Source organism: Procambarus clarkii, chromosome 4 (genome assembly GCF_040958095.1).
Source record: "Procambarus clarkii isolate CNS0578487 chromosome 4, FALCON_Pclarkii_2.0, whole genome shotgun sequence".
In the NCBI taxonomy this organism is placed as follows: Eukaryota; Metazoa; Arthropoda; class Malacostraca; order Decapoda; family Cambaridae; genus Procambarus; species Procambarus clarkii.
The window spans coordinates 45,387,324-45,408,228 of NC_091153.1; the positions used below are offsets into that span (position 1 = coordinate 45,387,324).

At 46.3% G+C, this 20,905-nt stretch overlaps 1 protein-coding gene across 1 annotated transcript in view; it reads left to right on the plus strand.

Annotated features, from left to right (window-relative positions):
• The window catches only part of LOC138370257 (uncharacterized), a 79,414-nt gene that overhangs the window by 50,044 nt on the left and 8,465 nt on the right, over positions 1-20,905 (plus strand). Inside the window, exon 2 of the mRNA XM_069334265.1 lies at positions 17,703-18,754. Within this exon, the coding sequence (XP_069190366.1) occupies positions 17,703-18,754 (1,052 nt within the window). The remainder of the gene's footprint in view (positions 1-17,702; positions 18,755-20,905) is intronic.

Here is a 20,905-nt window from a genome sequence, read left to right on the forward strand (position 1 = left end):
TCATGAATCTGGCCCCAGAGGATGTTTTGGTAGTTAAAGGTTGAAATGGTAGTTAGGGGAGGCCCCTGACCCTCCTCGTCTCCCCTCAGCGTAGTTCACGAGGGGAAGAGGGTCGTTAGCAAGAGGGGCAAGGTAGGGGAGGGGGGGGGTGTGAGGAAGGTGTAGACCTGGGTGTAAAGCTGGTAAACTCGTGCCCATATTGTGAGTGTACAATGAGGTGTGTCAACAATGTGAGCCAAGAGGGGGGGGGAGGGTGGTGTTTGTTGTCATTTGCTGAGGTAAACAGCCGGGCTCCTGAGCTGACTTGTTCAGGGAGGGAGGGCTCCCTCTTGCCCTGAGGTAGGGAGGGCTCCCTCTTGCCCTGAGGTAGGGAGGGCTCCCTCTTGCCCTGAGGTAGGGAGGGCTCCCTCTTGCCCTGAGGTAGGGAGGGCTCCCTCTTGCCCTGAGGTAGGGTGGGAGCCCTCCCTCTTGCCCTCAGGTAGGGAGGGAGGGCTCCCTCTTGCCCTGAGGTAGGGAGGGAGGGCTCCCTCTTGCCCTAAGGTAGGGAGGGAGCCCTCCCTCTTGCCCTCAGGTAGGGAGGGAGGGCTCCCTTTTGCCCTGAGGTAGGGAGGGAGGGCTCCCTCTTGCCCTGAGGTAGGGAGGGAGGGCTCCCTCTTGCCCTGAGGTAGGGAGGGAGGGCTCCCTCTTGCCCTGAGGTAGGGAGGGAGGGCTCCCTCTTGCCCTCAGGTAGGGAGGAAGGGCTCCCTCTTGCCCTAAGGTAGGGAGGGAGGGCTCCCTCTTGCCCTGAGGTAGGGAGGAAGGGCTCCCTCTTGCCCTGAGGTAGGGAGGGAGCCCTCCCTTTTGCCCTAAGGTAGGGAGGGAGGTCTCTTAGTCTCTGTTTACCTCTCCTTCCATCAACAAGTTTGCCATGGTGAAATAGGCAGCAGGTCGCAGCTGTGAATAGTGTAAGCACAATTGGAACACACAAGACAGGGAGAAAGGCAATTTGAATGTTTGTATTTACAAAGTCTAATGTGATGTTGACTCGTTAGTGTAAACTGTTGAGGTTTGTACCTTACCACAAGAGACCAGGAGTCTAAGATGGAGTGGTGGAGTGTTGACAATGTCTTCACAGGTACCTTGAAGGTGGAGGGCAGGCATACTGGGGTGTTTCTGTGTCTTCAGTCTCCTTTTCTGTGGGTCTGTTTGTGGCTGGCTGTTGTTGTTGTTTAAGATTCAGATATTGGGAAGAAGTTGTTGCTAGTAGCACGGGCTATGGTGAGCCCGTAGGGGACTTGCTTGGTACAGGAGTGAGGCTGTGACTTTGTCTAGCTGTGTGTCCTGTGTTTATGTGTCTCTCATTCTTCCCTCTCTCTCTGTCTCTCTGTCTCTCTGTCTCTCTCTCTGTCTCTCTTTCTCTGTCTCTTTCTCTGTCTTTCTCTGTCTCTCTATCTCTGTCTCTCTGTCTCTGTCTCACTATCTCTGTCTCTCTCTCTCTCTCTCTCTCTCTCTCTCTCTCTCTGTCTCTGTCTCTCTCTCTCTCTCTCTCTCTCTCTGTCTCTCTCTCTCTCTCTCTCTCTCTCTCTCTCTCTCTCTCTCTCTCTCTCTCTCTCTCTCTGTCTCTGTCTCTCTCTCTCTCTCTCTCTCTCTCTCTCTCTCTCTCTCTCTCTCTCTCTCTCTCTCTCTCTCTCTCTCTCTCTCTCTCTCTCTCTCTCTCTCTCTCTCTCTCTCTCCCGTATACACTAAGACTAAGCCTGAGGGAGCCGTTACGAGGGGTGTGTCAGACGTACTACCCAATTCATGGCCGCCAAGTGAGGGGCCACACCCTAGCCTTAAGTGGCATCGTAAAGTGCGTACTTACGTGTACTTACGCAAGAGAACTGTTGTGGGAAGCATAAGGCCAAAGACGCATTAATACAGTGTACCTGGTGACAGCAGCGAGGTGGTGATTGACACACGAGATGTCTTGATTGATTGATTGATTAAGCCAATCAGGAGGCGGCACGGGCATGAATAGCCCCGTAAAGATGTGTTGGAGTGTGTTCAGCCAACACTGGCGAAGTGTTAGCTATTGGAATATATATATATATATATATATATATATATATATATATATATATATATATATATATATATATATATATATATATATATATTCCAATAGGTAATCCATAACACATCTCTATGGTTACTCTGTTAAGAGCTGTGGAGACCTGGGACCAGATTCACGAAGCAGTTACACAAGCACTTACGAACCTGGGGCCAGATTCACGAAGCAGTTACGCAAGTACTTACGAACGTGTACATCTTTCCTCAATCTTTGACGGCTTTGGTTACATTTATTAAACAGTTTACAAGCATGAAAACTTGCCAATCAACTGTTGTTATTGTTATAAACAGCCTCCTGGTGCTTCGGAGCTCATTAACTGTTTAATAATTGTAAACAAAGCCGCCAAAGATTGAGAAAAGATGAACAGGTTCGTGAGTGCTTGCGTAACTGCTTCGTGAATCCAGGTCCTGGTGTCCAATACCCATTTTCTCGCTCAGTTGATGGGAAAAGCTGGTGTTAAGGGTTGACCATTGATGAAGTTGACGATTTTGCTGACGGTGTGTGTGTGTGTGTGTACTCACCTAATTGTACTCACCTAATTGTGCTTGCGGGGGTTGAGCTCTGGCTCTTTGGTCCCGCCTCTCATCCGTCAATCAACTGGTGTACAGATTCCTGAGCCTATTGGGCTCTATCATATCTACATTTGAAACTGTGTATGGAGTCAGCCTCCACCACATCACTTCCTAATGCATTCCATTTACTAACTACTCTGACACTGAAAAAGTTCTTTCTAACGTCTCTGTGGCTCATTTGGGTACTCAGCTTCCACCTGTGTCCCCTTGTTCGCGTCCCACCAGTGTTGAATAGTTCATCCTTGTTTACCCGGTCGATTCCCCTGAGGATTTTGTAGGTTGTGATCATGTCCCCCCTTACTCTTCTGTCTTCCAGTGTCGTGAGGTGCATTTCCCGCAGCCTTTCCTCATAACTCATGCCTCTTAGTTCTGGGACTAGTCTAGTAGCATACCTTTGGACTTTTTCCAGCTTCGTCTTGTGCTTGACAAGGTACGGGCTCCATGCTGGGGCCGCATACTCCAGGATTGGTCTTACATATGTGGTGTACAAGATTCTGAATGATTCCTTACACAGGTTCCTGAACGCCGTTCTGATGTTAGCCAGCCTCGCATATGCCGCAGACGTTATTCTCTTTATGTGGGCTTCAGGAGACAGGTTTGGTGTGATATCAACTCCTAGATCTTTCTCTCTGTCTGTTTCATTAAGTACTTCATCTCCTATTCTGTATCCTGTGCCTGGCCTCCTGTTTCCACTTCCTAGTTTCATTACTTTGCATTTACTCGGGTTGAACTTCAACAGCCATTTGTTGGACCATTCACTCAGTCTATCCAGGTCATCTTGTAGCCTCCTACTATCATCCTCTGTTTCAATCCTCCTCATAATTTTTGCATCGTCGGCAAACATTGAGAGGAACGAATCTATACCCTCTGGGAGATCATTTACATATACCAGAAACAGTATAGGTCCAAGGACTGACCCCTGCGGGACTCCACTTGTGACGTCTCGCCAATCTGAGACCTCACCCCTCACACAGACTCGTTGTCTCCTGTTGCTTAGGTATTCCTCTATCCACCGGAGTACCTTCCCTCTCACTCCAGCCTGCATCTCCAACTTTCGCACTAGCCTCTTGTGTGGCACTGTATCAAAGGCTTTCTGACAATCCAAAAATATGCAGTCTGCCCACCCTTCTCTTTCTTGCCTTATTTGTGTGTGTGTGTGTGTGTGTGTGTGTGTGTGTGTGTGTGTGTGTGTGTGTGTGTGTGTGTGTGTGCGTGTGTGTGTACTCACCTATTTGCTCTCACCTATTTGTGCTTGCGGGGGTTGACCTTTGGCTCTTTGGTCCCGTCTCTCAACTGTCAATCAACAGGTGTACAGGTTCCTGAGCCTATTGGGCTCTATCATATCTACACTTGAAGATGTGTATGGAGTCAGCCTCCACCACATCACTGCCTAATGCATTAAAAAAAAATCTATTTGTCAACTACTCTGACACTGATAAAATTCTTTCTAACGTCTCTATGGCTCATTTGGGCACTCAATTTCCACCTGTGTCCCCTAGTGCGTGTGCCCCTTGTGTTAAATAGCCTGGCTTTATCTACCCTATCAATTCCTCTGAGAATCTTTTATGTGATCATATCCCCTCTAACTCTTCTGTCTTGTAAAGTGTGTGTGTGTGTGTGTGTGTGTGTGTGTGTGTGTGTGTGTGTGTGTGTGTGTGTGTGCGCGCGCGCGCAAATGATCGTTGCTGGCCCTTGTCTTGCAAGTAGGAGCGTCTGAGTCATGACACAAGTTAACCAAGAACCCGGGTCGAGACTCCATCAGAAAGTCCACCAGAGACTCCATCAGACACTCCATCAGACACTCCATCAGACACTCCATAACTGCTGGGGAAGGAATGTATTCACACACCCCAGCTTCACTCCTCAGTGGTAGACCATTCCCGCCACACATACTCGATAATTGGTTCCGTCACACACACTTCACTGTCGTTCTCGGGGTCACTGGATGACCAGACTGTACCACAGTCCCCTCCTGGGCCTCGACACCCCTCCTACGCCTCTCATCTTTGCAATAAGTGTGCAAGGTGATGCATAATGCGTCAGTCCTGGCCCCATGAGTGCCCACGTGGCCTCTATTGCAGCTAGTTAAGCCGTGTTGGGGCCACTACGGGGCCCTCAGTCACTGGCTCCTGGCCCACCTTGGCTCTACGGGGCCTCAGTGACTGGCTCCTGGCCCACCTTGACTCTACGGGCACTCAATCAGTCAACTGTAACCACTCTGACACTAAAAAAAGACCTTTCTAACGTCCCTGTGGCTCATTTGGGCACTCAGCTTCCACCTGTGTCCCCCTTGTACCACCCGGGTTAAATAATCCATCCTTGTCTACCCTGCCGATTCCTCTGGCAATTTTGTATGTGGTGATCATGTCTCCCTGAGCTCTGTAGACTATGAGGTACTGGGGACTATGAGGTACATGATGAAGGACACTTATGAGGATCTGGGGGGGGGGGGAGGAATAGTGGTAGTGGGGGTGTTGAAAATACCTCCAGAGAGTACTGGAAGAGTCTACTTAGAGGAGTACTTTAGTTTACTGTGGGGGGGGGGAGGGGGGGAGTGACGTAGGTAAAGGTTAAGGGGGGTAGGGAGGATGTTTACCTTCAAAGGTAGACAGTATTTACCCTGGACAAAACATCGCTTGTAAGCCGTGTTTGTTCGCTTAGGTGTGTGTGTGTGTGTGTGTGTGTGTGTGTGTGTGTGCGTGTGTGTGTGTGTGTGTGTGTGCGTGTGTGTGTGTGTGTGTGTGTGTGTGTGTGTGTGTGTGTGTGTGTGTGTGTGTGCGTGTGTGTGTGTGTGTGTGCGTGTGTGTGTGTGTGTGTGTGTGTGTGTGTGTGTGCGTGTGTGTGTGTGTGTTAGCGAGAAACATATGTAGTACAGACATAATAGAGCACAAATAGATTGGTTAGAAAGCCGGGGTCCAAGAGCTAATAGCTCAACTATGCAGACACAAATAATAAACACGTAATACATCGTCCTCCATCACAAAACAAGAAAGATTTAAGGGGACGAGCCATTACATCAGGTCTTAATGGCCGTGGCCTCCATTACCACAATAATTCGTGTCAACAAATATGCCAAAAAAATGGAAAAAGGTCCACAAATAACCTTCAAGTTCTTGGACAAAGGGGCCTTCTCAATGTTGTTACGTAACCTGTGTTATACTCGTGAGTGTGTTACGAAACACCTTCATCCAAGAGGCCGGGGAGGATGGACAGGAAACGCCAAGACAGGTGCCAACAATGGAGAAGGGGGTGTCAAGGAAGCAGCAGGCCAGGTGCCAGATTCACGAAGCAGTTACACAAGCACTTACGAACCTGGGGGCCAGATTCACGAAGCAGTTACGCATGCACTTACGAACCTGGGGGCCAGATTCACGAAGCAGTTACGCAAGCACTTACGAACCTGGGGCCAGATTGACGAAGCAGTTAGGGAAGCACTTACGAACCTGGGGGCCAGATTTACGAAGCAGTTAGGCAAGTACTTACGAATCTGAGGGCCAGATTCACGAAGCAGTTACGCAAGTACTTACGAACCTGGGGCCAGATTCACGAAGCAGTTAGGCAAGTACTTACGAACCTGGGGCCAGATTCACGAAGCAGTTAGGCAAGTACTTACGAACCTGGGGCCAGATTCACGAAGCAGTTAGGCAAGTACTTACGAACCTGGGGCCAGATTCACGAAGCAGTTAGGCAAGTACTTACGAACCTGGGGGCCAGATTCACGAAGCAGTTACGCAAGCACTTGCGAACCTGGGGCCAGATTCACGAAGCAGTTACGCAAGCACTTACGAACCTGGGGGCCAGATTCACGAAGCAGTTACACAAGCACTTACGAACCTGGGGCCAGATTCACGAACCAGTTAGGCAAGCACTTGCGAACCTGGGGCCAGATTCACGAAGCAGTTACGCAAGTACTTACGAACGTGTACATCTTTCCTCAATCTTTGACGGCTTTGGTTACATTTATTAAACAGTTTACAAGCATGAAAACTTGCCAATCAACTGTTGTTATTGTTATAAACAGCCTCCTGGTGCTTCGGAGCTCATTAACTGTTTAATAATTAAGTAATTATTATTAATAATAATTACTTAACCTATACCTATAATAGGTTAAGTATTAATTGTAATTACGAAGCAATAAGATGCTTATCTTAACATACTAAGAAGGTTAGGTAAGGTCGGTGTTTTCTATGAAGCTTTTCAAGGTAAACTAAAATATTCACAATAAATTAGTATATGTCATATGCACTTATTTAATAAGTCAATATTGACTGTAAGAAAGTGCGAGAACGGGTTGACCTGGAGACGGTTCTGTGAGTTCTTCTACTCCCAGAGCCCAGCCTGAGGCCAGGCTCGAGTGGGGGGGGGGGTAACTTGGTCCACCAGGCTGTTGCTTGGAGCGGCCCGCAGGCCCCACTACAATCCGGTTGATCCGGCACTTTTAACAGGAACTTATCTAAATGCTTCTTGAAGACGTTCACCTCTGTTGTGGCAATATTTGTTATGTTTGCTGGGAGAGTATTGAACAGTCGTGCACCTCTGATGTTCAGACAGTGCTTTCTGAGAGTGTCTCTGGCACAGGGAGCACGATCCTGCACTCAAGAGGCACTCAAAGGCACCCAAGAGACACTGAGAGGCACCCAAGAGGCACTCAGAGGCACTGAGAGGCACCCAAGAGGCACTCAGAGGCACTCAAGAGGCACTCAGAGGCACTCAAGAGGCACTCAGAGGCACCCAAGAGGCACTCAAGAGGCACTCAGAGGTACCCAAGAGGCCCACAAGAGGCACTCAGAGGCACCCAAGAGGTACTCAGAGGCACCCAAGAAGCACCCAAGAGGCACTCAAGAGGCACTCAAGAGGCACCCAAGAGGCACTCAAGAGCCACCCGAGAGGCACTCAAGAGGCACTCAAGAGGCACTCAAGAGCCACACATACATACAACGTCAACGGCTTGAGAAAAACTCTTGAACATCTACATGCTGTAACTGGCAGCTGGAAAAATCGGGTCCAAGAGCTGAATCTCGCTGCTACAAGAAGGAACAAGTACACACAAGAAACACTACGATACACACTGTGTTGCTTCATTGTTCTACGGGGAGCCGGTCGGCCGAGCGGACAGCACGCTGGACTTGTGATCCTGTGGTCCCGGGGTCGATCCCGGGCGCCGGCGAGAAACAATGGGCAGAGTTTCTTTCACCCTATGCCCCTGTTACCTAGCAGTAAAATAGGTACCTGGGAGTTAGTCAGCTGTCACGGGCTGCTTCTTGGGGGTGGAGGCCTGGTCGAGGACCGGGCCGCGGGGACACTAAAAGCCCCGAAATCATCTCAAGATAACCTCAAGATAACCTTACACCCCGTGGAAGGTCACAATGTCACCTGAAAGCAGAACACAAATATACAGTAACTTGGTCCACCAGGCTGTTGCTTGGAGCGCCCCGCATAATAAGATATTTAAGAGGACAGGAAGAGTGTCAGCCTACGTCACGGGATTCGTAGTCTTAGGGACTCGGGTTCGATCCCCGGCGGAGGCGGAAACAAATTGACAGAGTTTCTTGACCCCCTGATGCATCTGTTCACCTAGCAGTAAATAGGTACCTGGGAGTTAGACAGCTGCTACGGGCTGCTTCCTGTGGATGTGTGTTTTTTTTCCCCCAATCAGTTGGTTGATTGACAGTTGAGAGGCGGGCCCAGAGAGCCAGAGCTCAACCCCCGCAAACACAACTAGCTGAGTATGCGACCATAATAATATTAATTATTAATGGTTTTAATTATATAAATTGATTATATAATTATATAAACACGACGGATTGATTACCTTAACACCCTTTTTAAGAATCTGAGCCATAGGGAGATATTTTTAAACTTTAAACAAAAATCGTATTTTTGTAAGTAATTTTAAGTGTCGTGGAGGAGGAGGACCTTCCTGCCGTCTAATCTCAGTCATTAGTAAACACAAGATCACTCCTCCTCCTCCTTCAGGAGGTCCCGAAGGAGCGGAGCTTCAAACCCAATGAGCCAGACGATCGTTAGGCCTCGCATTGTCTTTCCATTTTCAGATTACAGCTTGGAAAGTTTTTTCCGATAGATTTTAAATCATTTGCCCTTTTCAGTGTCTTTGTTCTCTATTTTGTATTGATAATTACAGACTTAAGATACAGACTGGTGGGTGAGGAGCAGCCTGTCCTTTTAATGTTTCCCAAACGTCAAGAAATTGTCGTTCTAAAGTGCCATTATATCCTCACTTACCAGAGGACCCAAAACAGAAAACGGGACAGTAGGTCAGTTTCGATAGCCGCTTCCGTTTTCTTGTATGACGATTTTTGGTCTTATGTGGAGTATACGTCAAAATGCGACGTTCTATTAGGAGACCGGATTGCATGGAAAGCAATCTTGTGCCTCTTGTGGGGCAGTGAACCCCACAAGAGGCACTGCTGAATAGCGAAACCTGTTTATCTTTCCTAAATTATGGCAGCTAGATTTGTATCTAATAAACAGTTTTGAGCTCCGAAGCACCACGAGGTTATCTATAACAATAATAACCTTGGGTTGTAAAGTTTACAACCTTGTAAACTGTTTAATAAAGCAAACTCAGCTGTCAGGATCGACGTCAGATGTACCGGTGTCGAAAATAATGTTAATGTTTGATAAATCGTGTTCCTGGTAGCCATATATAATTTGTCACAGCAAGCCGGTGTGTGGGACTCAGTGAAGGCTGTATACACACTTTGTGAGGCTTCGCTGAGTCTCTCTACCTACACTCAGTGAGTACTACTGGTAGTCGTGATTGTGTGGTAGTAATACTGGTAGTCGTGATTGTGTGGTAGTAATACTGGTAGTCGTGATTGTGTGGTAGTACTACTGGTAGCCGTGATTGTGTGGTAGTACTGTACTACTGGTAGCCGTGATTGTGTGATAGTACTACTGGTAGCCGTGATTGTGTGGTAGTACTGTACTACTGGTAGCCGTGATTGTGTAATAGTACTACTGGTAGCCGTGATTGTGTGGTAGTAATACTGGTAGCCGTGATTGTGTGGTAGTACTGTACTACTGGTAGCCGTGATTGTGTGATAGTACTACTGGTAGCCGTGATTGTGTAATAGTACTACTGGTAGCCGTGATTGTGTGGTAGTAATACTGGTAGTCGTGATTGTGTGGTAGTAATACTGGTAGCCGTGATTGTGTGGTAGTACTACTGGTAGCCGTGATTGTGTGGTAGTACTGTACTACTGGTAGCCGTGATTGTGTGATAGTACTACTGGTAGCCGTGATTGTGTAGTAGTACTACTGGTAGCCGTGATTGTGTGGTAGTAGTACTGGTAGTCGTGATTGTGATAGTACTTGAGCCTTGTATTAGTGTACACTTGTACTTGTACATTCGTGCTGAGGCAACGGAATCTCCTTGGTTTTCCTAAGGCTGGTTTTGCTTGCTTTCTTCTGTTTTTTTCTGGGAATTTTGATTCCAGTTTTGTTAAACATGAACCTCAAGCTTATATCTACCTCCGCATATCGGACTGGACAGTTCTTGAGGATTCTGGCGGTCTGGGTTTCTTTTCCAATGTGTATTATGTGGAATTTTTGTGTGTTTGTACTTATTTTCTCACTGATTTTCAAAGTTCTTTATGAGTTCAATGGCTGTTTTGTGTTTGTTGGTCAATACTGACTTTGGTGGTTCTAGTTGGTGTATTATTTGAGTATCATCAGCATATATGATGTATTCTCCATGTTGGTAATGGGGCAGGTTAGCTTTATCTATTATACAAGAGATAAAGCAAAATACAAAATATTTTTTTCACGTATGTAAAATCAAAATCAAAAACCTCGACCAGTATTGGACCGTTAATTACAAGTGAAGGTACGTACACAGAGGACAACAAAGAAATTAGTGAAATTCTAAGAAGCCAGTATGAGGCTATGTTTAGCACACCAATAAACAACATGAAAGTTGATGACCCAGACAGTTTCTTTTGAATGACATTCAAGCTGCAGATAATATAACGGATATTACCACAAACTCGGAAGACTTTGAAAGAGAAATTGACAATATGCCTATGCTCTCAGCTCCTGGGCCTCACTCACAGAATTCAATATTCATAAAGAAATGTAAAGTACCAGTAGCGAGAGCACTCAGCATAATATGGAGAAAGAGCCTAGATACAGGGGAGATACCAGCTGCACTTACATCAGCAGATATAGCTCCTCTGCACAAGGGGGATAGTAAAGCTTTGGCAAAAAAATTATAGACCAGTTGCACTAACATCACACACAATAAACATTTTTGAAAGAGTGATTAGGAATAATATTTCCAGTTTTATGGCATATGATAAACTTCACAGGCCAGGACAACATGGATTTAGAGCGGGAAGATCCTGTCTGTCACAGTTACTCAACCACTATGACAGAAGCATTAGAGGAAAAGCAAAATGCCTCCACGAGGCATCTCAGTTCCTCCGTTCCCCGCCCTCCACGCACTCCCCCGGCATGCTTAATTAATCTAAATTCATAACGCTCTCGACATCGAATAGAAAATTAATGGGGAATGGGTGGAGGGGGAGGGAAGGGTTGTGATCAGAGGGTAGGGGTGGAGGATGAGTGAATATTGAGGGAAAGGGGATGAATAGTGAGGGCGAGCGATGAATATGAGTGAGAGGGGAGCGAGTGAGGTGTGAGGGAGTGAGAGGGGGGACGAGGTGACGCTAAGAATGAGGACTTGTGAGGGCAGGAGTACACGCCCCTCTGGGAAAGCCTAGCTAACACAGTCGAGTTGAGAATGGTCCAGGACGGACCGAAACGTCGTCGTCCCTTCACCTTCTAGTGTGTGGTCTGGTCAACATACTTCAGCCACGTTATTGTGACTCATCGCCTGCTTACTGAATGGATTGAGGCAGGTAAATGTTGTCTACATATTCTCCAGGTCATTGAATATGCAGCAGCGTTGTCCTCGTGGGAGGCGTAGTGGGCTACAAACATTAACAAAGGCGAGGCGTTTGTTGCTCAAACCGTTCTGCTCATTCAGCATTTATTAACCAGTTGTGACAGTTAGTTTACGGGTCTTCTTAAACGTAAGAGTTCCAACACTTACTCCCACCATCTCCTTGTGCTGTGCTGGCTAAACCACACACTAGAAATCTGTGTATCTATGTATTTACGTATGTAGGTTAGCTTAGCATTTTAAAAGTACCGAATCACCTTCTGTGGTTGATTGTTCAATAAATCCCTGAACTATATGTTTAACTGATCTCTAACCCTGTCCATGGAGGACAGAGGAAAATGTATATATGCTGGTTAGCATTGTAAATGTCTGGCCACGTCTGTGGTAGAAAATAATAATAATAAAAAAACTAGAAAGTGAAGGGACGACGACGTTTCGGTTCGTCTGTGTGTGTGCTACCTACAGTAAGTAAACTTTGGGTATTTGGCTAAAATTTCAGTCGGTATATACTTTTCAACGACCATGAGAGAGACGGAAGATTTACGCGTTTTGAAGGGGAAACTATAAGGGAATATATATTTTGTGTTCCTTGATATCTCTGCTCTTCTTGTGTCTTTGTCTTGTTCTGTGTACCACGCTTCAAATTTAATTTCCAAAGTAAATATTTCTCTGGTTAGGCAGTCTTTATTTGGCGCGTAGTTTTGAGAGCTCGTATGTTAGTGAATATTAATTGTGTTACAATGTTTACATGTGGGGAGCGGGTGTGTGTGTTCCCTGCCCACCCCCTGATACTGGTACACTTTTAACTCTCTGGTCATTCTCTTCCCCCATACGCTCGAAGCGCTTTGGGGCCACATTCACGAAGCAGTTACGCAAGCACTTACGAACGTGTACATCTTTCCTCAATCTTTGACGGCTTTGGTTACATTTATTAAACGTTTAGCATGAAAACTTGCCAGTCAACTGTTGTTATTGTTATAAACAGCCTCCTGGTGCTTCGGAGCTCATTAACTGTTTAATAATTGTAAACAAAGCCGCCAAAGATTGAGAAAAGAGGTACAGGTTCGTAAGTACTTGCGTAACTGCTTCGTGAATCTGGACGCAGGTTCGTAAGTGCTTGCGTAACTGCTTCGTGAATCTGGCCGCAGGTTCGTAAGTGCTGCGTAACTGCTTCGTGAATCTGGCCGCAGGTTCGTAAGTGCTTGCGTAACTGCTTCGTGAATCTGGCCGCAGGTTCGTAAGTGCTGCGTAACTGCTTGGTGAATCTGGCCGCTGGTCGTCTCGGGGGTGATAATTGGGGGTTCATAGTAAGGTGATTGGTGGCATTAATTGTCCTAATCATTCGCTTGAGCTCCGTTAAGGTTTCCAGATTCTCCAAACCTGCATAGTCTTTAGAAAAAGGTATTTGTACTGATGCTTTGAGACCTGTCTCTCTCCCCTCACCCATATCTTCCCCCTTTCACTTCCCTCCCCCCCCCCGTGGTTATTGCATGTTTGCGATGTGCGCTGTGATTGGTGGCTCCATTAGGACGCGATCAATGTAGTTACTAAGGCATTTATGAGGTCGTAACAGCTAGTGTCACTTGCGGGGCTTATTGAAGGTGTACAGCCACAAGACAGGCAAGCAGGCTGGCAGACAGGGAGACAGGCAGGCAGACAGGCAGGCAGACAGGCAGGCAGGCAGGCAGGCAGGCTGGCAGGCAGGCTGGCAGGCAGGCTGGCAGGCAGGCAGGCAGGCAGACAGGCAGGCTGGCAGGCAGACAGGCAGGCAGGCAGGCAGGCAGGCAGGCAGGCAGGCAGGCAGACGGATAGGGATGGGGGGGGGGGCCTAGAACTGAGGTGTGACATTTATCAAGTAAGAATTTATGCCCAGATAACTATTGTCATTAGCATGTGATGTGTCTTAATGGTACCCATATTTTGTTGCTCTTTCCACAGGTGAGACTGGTGTGTGTGTGTATAATTGTGTGTGTGTATGTGTATAATGTGTATATATGTGTGTATGTGTGTGTGTGTGTGTCGGGTAGAGTGAGGGCGTGTGTTAGCAGGAAGATCAACACCCAGGGCGGGATATTGATGGAACACGTGTTAGGGCCGCCAGGGGGACTCGCGCCAACCTTCTCGGCTCCATCATACATGAATTGGCGCTGGTGGGCGGCGGTAGGTGGTGTGGGCCCCCCACATATGGGCGGGGGTAGGTGGTGTGGGCCCCCCCACATATGGGCGGGGGTAGGTGGTGTGGGCCCCCCACATATGGGCGGGGGTAGGTGGTGTGGGCTCCCCACATATGGGCGGGGGTAGGTGGTGTGGGCCCCCCACATATGGGCGGGGGTAGGTGGTGTGGGCCCCCACATATGGGCGGGGGTAGGTGGTGTGGGCCCCCACATATGGGCGGGGGTAGGTGGTGTGAGCCCCTACATGTATGTGGGGGGCCCACATACAAATTCCTTACCCCCTACAGGTTTATGAATTTACATGATTAAGATGTGGATCACCCAACACCTTTTTTCCCCAAAGGTGCGCCTCGGGGAGAGCCTCAAGTTTCAGTTGGATACCAGTTTGGTGTCTCAGGTATCCTTATTGTAGGTGTTCGTAGCGCGGTGTGCAGGACTGTGGGCTGTGACTTTTGGGGCCGCAATTCGAGGCTCCGATAGTGCAAGTGAATGACAAATAAATACATAAATATGCATATACGAGATAGAGATATAGATATGAAGAGAGAGCGAGAGATATGGTGAGGACAAATGTTGTGGTGGCTAAACTATTTCAATTTGCCGCGAAGAGTGAGTTTATTCGGCAGTGTCACTCATCCTGTGAATGAACATAGTGCTATAGAGGGGCTAGGCTGTATTGTGGAGCGTCACTCATCCTGTGAGTGAACATTCCACAATAGCAGCATGTACAATAACCCCCTCCTCCTCCAATAGGATGAACAACCCGCTGGGCTGTTCATCCCAGCATGTTGTTCAATACATACACCACACAGAGGGGGGAATAGACAATGCAGACATGGGCACCCTGCTCTTAAAATTGATAGAATAGTGTAGGCAAGCACTCGTACACTCGCAAACACTTTAGGAAGTCTTAAAAGCTATCAATCTTCCTCAACGGAAGACTTCACACCCATTGTTTATCACTCAGATTGTTGGGTAATATGTTGATTGTTTGTGTATTGATATATGAACACGTTGTAGTGAACGGGATAAGAATGCCTTGAGTTGCCTCATCCCTTTGTGTGTATTTGAACCTCAATGAACTTAGAGAGAGAGACAGAGACAGAGACAGAGACAGAGAGACAGAGACAGAGACAGAGACAGAGACAGAGAGAGAGAGAGAGAGAGAGAGAGAGAGAGAGAGAGAGAGAGAGAGAGAGAGAGAGAGAGAGAGAGAGAGAGGTGATGAGTAATGACATTGTTAACATTAAGTGTTATGCGCTATTGAACTTGCCAACGGTTTTTAACGGTCCTCCCCGCCCCCACCCACACCCCCGCCCGCCCGCCCACACACACGACCAATTTCCTGGGTTATCTACTTCATTAATGATAATTTTCTTCATGTATGTCTACTTGTGGATCTCTCCGTCTGGCAGTCCTTGTGGGTTGCTGGTGGCGCCCTGCTTGCTGTTGTGTGTTTGGGGGGGGGGGGAGGATATAACAATAACAACAGGTGATTGGCAAGTTTTCACGCTTGTAAACTGTTTAATAAATGCAACCAAAGCCGTCAAAGATTGAGGAAAGATGTACACGTTGGTAAGTGCTTGCGTAACTGCTTCGTGACTCTGGCCCCAGGTTCGTAAGTGCTTGTGTAACTGCTTCGTGAATCTGGTCCCAGGTTGATGACATCAGAAGGCCAGACTGACTCCCACCTGAGAGGTGGCGAAATATCAGGAGAAAACCTTGTTGTTTAAGATTCAGCTACTGGGAACAAAGTTCCAAGTAGCACGGGCTATGGTGAGTCCGTAGTGGACTTACCGGGCACAGGAGCGGGGCTGAAACTTTGGAGAAAACCTTAATGCCGTATGAATATATAACACTTGGGAGGCACATATGACAGACAGGCATGGTGAAGGAACGCTGCACAACCATGTAAACCATCCGGGATCGAGCACAGACCCGCAGGAAGCAACGCCGCTACAGTGCAGACGAGGTCAAGCGCATGTACACATTCACACTCACTTATCAACCGCTTAAAAGTCATCTCGCGAAATATACACATTTACTTTTTCATTATTTACTGTATAACTAAACAGGGGACATAAAAGGGAAGGGATCGGGATAAGGATTTGGGGTGGGACGAGGGGAAAGGAATGGTGCCCAACCACTTTGGCCGTCAGGGGATTGAACGCCGACCTGCATGAAGCGAGACCGTGGCTCTACCATCCAGCCCCAGTGGGATGTAGGTATGACAGTGTACATTAGGCCACACTAGGAGACAACAGTTACAGCCCCGCTCCTGTGCCAGGTAAGTCCACTACGGGATCACCATAGCCCGTGCTACTTTGGAACTTTTGTTCTAAGTAGCTGAATCTAAAACAACAGGATAATAGGAGACAATAGTCGGGAGTGTTCCGGTGGGGACTTCACACCCTCCCTACATCCGCTCCACACTTCACCTCATGGTAACAGCCCTACAACAATAGTTTTATTACAATTCAGCGTTTACGGGTTATTCATGCCCGTGCCTCCTTTAGGGTGGCTTAATCTTAATCAATACAGGCACGTGTTAACGCTAGCTAGGCATCATACTCTGCACATGAGGCTTCCAAAATATTTTCCCACATGAGGCTACCAAAAATGTTTCCCACATGAGGCTACCAAAAATGTTTCCCACATGAGGCTACCAAAAATGTTTCCCACATGAGGCTACCAAAAATGTTTCCCACATGAGGCTGCCAAAAATGTTTCCCACATGAGGCTGCCAAAAATGGTTCCCACATGAGGCTACCAAAAATGTTTCCCACATGAGGCTACCAAAAATGTTTCCCACATGAGGCTACCAAAAATGTTTCCCACATGAGGCTGCCAAAAATGGTTCCCACATGAGGCTACCAAAAATGTTTCCCACATGAGGCTGCCAAAAATGGTTCCCACATGAGGCTACCAAAAATGTTATTAACTTGGGCCTGGTAACCTTACTGCATCTCCTCCAATACTTAGAGAATATTCAAGGTAAAAGATACGTCAACTTTCTCCCATCAGAATACTTCTAGAGCAGCTGGGCTGTGATAGCTGTGTAGGCTTGCAGGATGCAAGCAGCAGTAACTCGGTTAATCAAGCAATTCAAAAGATAAGTCCGTTCTTCACGGACTTATCTAGATTTCATTTCTAGATTTCTAGATTTCAGGGAACATAAACATTGAAAACCGACCACATGTAAACTTTAGGTATTGTGTAGCTATATTCAAATACATCGTCGAATTATATTGATATATATAGGCGATATATAACAGCAATGTAGACCAGACCACACACTAGAAGTTGAAGGGACGACGACGTTTCGGTCCGTCCTGGACCATTCTCAAGTCGCAATCGACTTGAGAATGGTCCAGGACGGACCGAAAGGTCGTCGTCCCTTCAACTTCTAGTGTGGTCTGGTCAACATACTTCAGCCACGTTATTGTGACTCATCACCTGCAAACAGCAATGTATCTTTACTACACGTGATTCAAGTACGTTTATTGACACCATAAAAGACTTCTCAAAAGGATAGAGTAGCTTAGGCTATTTCTACCCTCCTAACTGCCGTCCGGTCCAAGAGCCCGGAAAGCCGTGTTGTGAAAGGTCCGGCAGCCCTCCTGGGTCTTCCCAGATTCATGGGAAAATAACAATAACAGTTTCTTATGCAGATGAAGAGTCACAATAACGTGGCTGAAAAATGTTGACCAAAACCACACACTAGAAATTGAAGAGACGACGACGTTTCGGTCCGTCTTGGACCATTCTCAAGATGATTGTGCAAGGACGGACCGAAACGTCGTCGTCTCTTCCATTTCTAGTGTGTGGTTTGGTCAACAACAGTATCTTGTATTAGTGTGTTTCCTCCTTTTCACTGTGTGTGGGTACTAAATGTAGTGGTTATTATATGTAGCGATATTCTGATTTGATTTGTGTTGCAGGGAGACGCGCGGGGTGCAGCCAGCCATCGTGTACGGCCGCACGTGCGAGGAACTACCGTCACGTGCCCTGCGTTCCCCTCGTTCGCACGTGGTGGCCGCCTTCACCGGCCCCGGCGGCGGCCTGACCTCCGTCAACCGCAGGGGTCACCCTCCCCTCCAGCGAGACGAGGCAGATCTTGACTACATAGATGCCGATGACGCCACGTCTGATGCTCAACCTAATGCCTACGTCACCTCCCAGAAGCCTCCCCCACGTAAGACGCCATATGCAGATATAGCTGCATACTTCCGCAAACGAGAGCCTAAGTCGCCTGTTCATAAGAGATCACGTGATGGTGTTAGTGAGGGACGCAGTATGGATTCACTAGACTGTGAGGCTCCTTCGTGGAGAGGGGAGGCGCCCTCACCACTTTCCCCAAACCCGGGTCGGGCCCCTCCTGCAGCCTTCCTCCAGTTTGGTGATGGGCCCCTCAACTACGGCCTTACTCTCCCCTCAGATAGTGGTGGTTCAAATAATGGTTGTGTTAATGGTAATAATGGTGTTGATGGTGCTAGTAGAAATAGTTGTAGCGGTTATGAGAGAAGTGATAGTGATCTTGCCAATCATGTTGAAAGTAACGGAGATATAATGGAGGAGGGTAGTTATGATGCAGGTGTCTGGTCTAGTAGAGAGAGTACTGGCCACAGTATAAACACGGACAATATGGGCATGGTAGAAGCCGTGCTGGTTAGCTGCAGAGATGAAGGTGGGGGGACAGTCAACAAACTCATGATGCAGCCCACACTGGATGATAACCTCAACCCTCTCATAATGGTTGACACCCCAGTGCAGAGTACACAAGTCCCTTTAGATAACCAGACTTATGATTCTGACGCCCAGAGCATCCCCACCCAGACCGACAATGCAGACAGAGTATGTGAAAATGGGAACAACAATCCAGACATCAGCCCTCCCGATGACAACCTCCCATATGAAGCCAGCGAGGGTGGATTGGCCAGTCAACGGGCCAAGTTCCTCACTCTGGATTTAGTGGAAGCTGGGGCAATGGCAGGTCAGTCTGCCTGGCTCCATCCTGTCAATTGACACTTACCTAATCTGCACCTTCGTGCCTTGGACGCATGCCTGTAAAGCACTGATGTTCTTCAGACATTATATCATGACACTCAGGATTAGAATTAGCCGCGTTGAACACGAGGAGTCACAATAACGTGGCTGAAATATGTTGACCAAACCACACACTAGAAAGTGAAGGGACGACGACGTTTCGGTCCGTCCTGGACCATTCTCAAGTCGATTGTCACACTTTCTAGTGTGTGGTTTGGTCAACTTAGCCGCGTTGAACACGAGAGCATGACTGCCCTGTGTCAGAGCCACCTGCAGACGGTGCCCCTCATTAACCCAGCATGTACATACCCTGCGTACTGTTGTGCTAGTCGTCATTATTATAAATAATATAGGCGCACTAGTTATAAGATTGGCTACTTCCAACTAAATCTGATTTTTTTAAGCTTTCTGACTAGGCTAAGGTTAGTATAATTGGTATAAATTTCATTTTAGGCATAATAATAATATTAAAGCACTTAAAAACCCAATCCATCACATATTAAAGGAACTTCATATTACTGAATCATTTCTAAATCCTTTTTTTCTTAACAAACAATTGTCATGCCTCAATTTAAGTATAAGTCCTCCAAAAGGATTTATTATACAGTATTGATACTCATGTATCCTTCATTCTGACCATTTTCTGCTAATCACCAAGATTGTATATACCTATCAGCATTCTTCAGAGGTTATTCATATTTATGTCTAGACAGCATTGACTCTGCCTGCAATGAAGTAGTTACTGGAATCACCGTTCCCGCTGTCATTACTCTAGATGAATGTGTGTACTTGATCAAGTTTTAAAGTAAACAATATATATATTTTTATTTTTACATGAGGAGGCGCTTGTTTTGATGCCTTGCCCTCAGCCGTACATTCTCAAATCGAAAGATAATTCGTAACTGAAAGACTATGCAGTAGTCTTATGCTGTTCTCCTATTTTTATCATCAATCTCACCATGTTTCATAATGTTGTTTTTGAAGCTTAATAATTTGTTGATGGTAGTTCATAACAGGCCAATAAACGAAGGGCTTCGAGTAAATCCCATGGAAACAATACGAAGCATAGACTTATCTCCTTCAAACTGTTGTATCTTTTGAATCATATTTGTTTCACTTTGCCCATCATACTTCACATTGCCATATGTCCGAAGCACATTATTTTCCATTTGTTCATATCAAACCATTTTGTTATAACATCAACGATTAGATCTACACTTTTCTCACATTTTTCATGCAGTAGCCTAGAATATTTTTATATTTTCCGGCATTCTTACTTTCACACCTTGCACTGCACATTTGTTTCAGTTTGCTAATGTATTCACCGTGCATTTTTTCACATTTGTAGTGCCTATATAATAATGACAGCTCACGATAACTCTTAAAATATCATCTGGTTAATGCTTGCCATAACTTGATCATCTCAGATTGCACATTAACCCATCTCGTCACTGTCAGCCTCTATTAGCATCTTAATTTAGTATTGCGAGTACAATATCAGGACGTCATTCCTTACATGTATAAACAACAGTGAAAGTATGCATGCTGACAATGTCACTATAACGACGCTGAAAATTAGACACCCAAACCAACACATCTGAAAATTAAAATTAACGATGTTTCAGTCCTTGCTGGACCATTATCAAGATGTGTAAGTCATTACATGGACTTGATAATGGTCCTGGACGGACCGAAATGTCGTCAATTCTTTATTTTCTGATTTGTGTGTTTGGTGTGTATGCATGTTGACTTCAATAAATGTATGTCTCCCAAGTCATGTGATGTATGCAAGTATGTGAGTCTTAATTGTTAATAAATTGTTGTGGCCAGATAATACTGTACTTGGTTGAACATTAATTGTTCAAATATATTAATCACACTGAATCACTTACAAGAAAATGGTATTTTATTTTTTATTTTTTGTTTGCTTTTGTAATTAGACTTGGCTTAGTAAATTTTCCAATAATTTCATAATATTGTATGCATATTAGTACTGTATTTTAATTTTTACATAAATTAAAAAATTGCACATTGAAGGAAATAGTTCTACAGCTATCTATCTGTAATCTACAGCTAAATTAAATAATCTCTTCCCCTT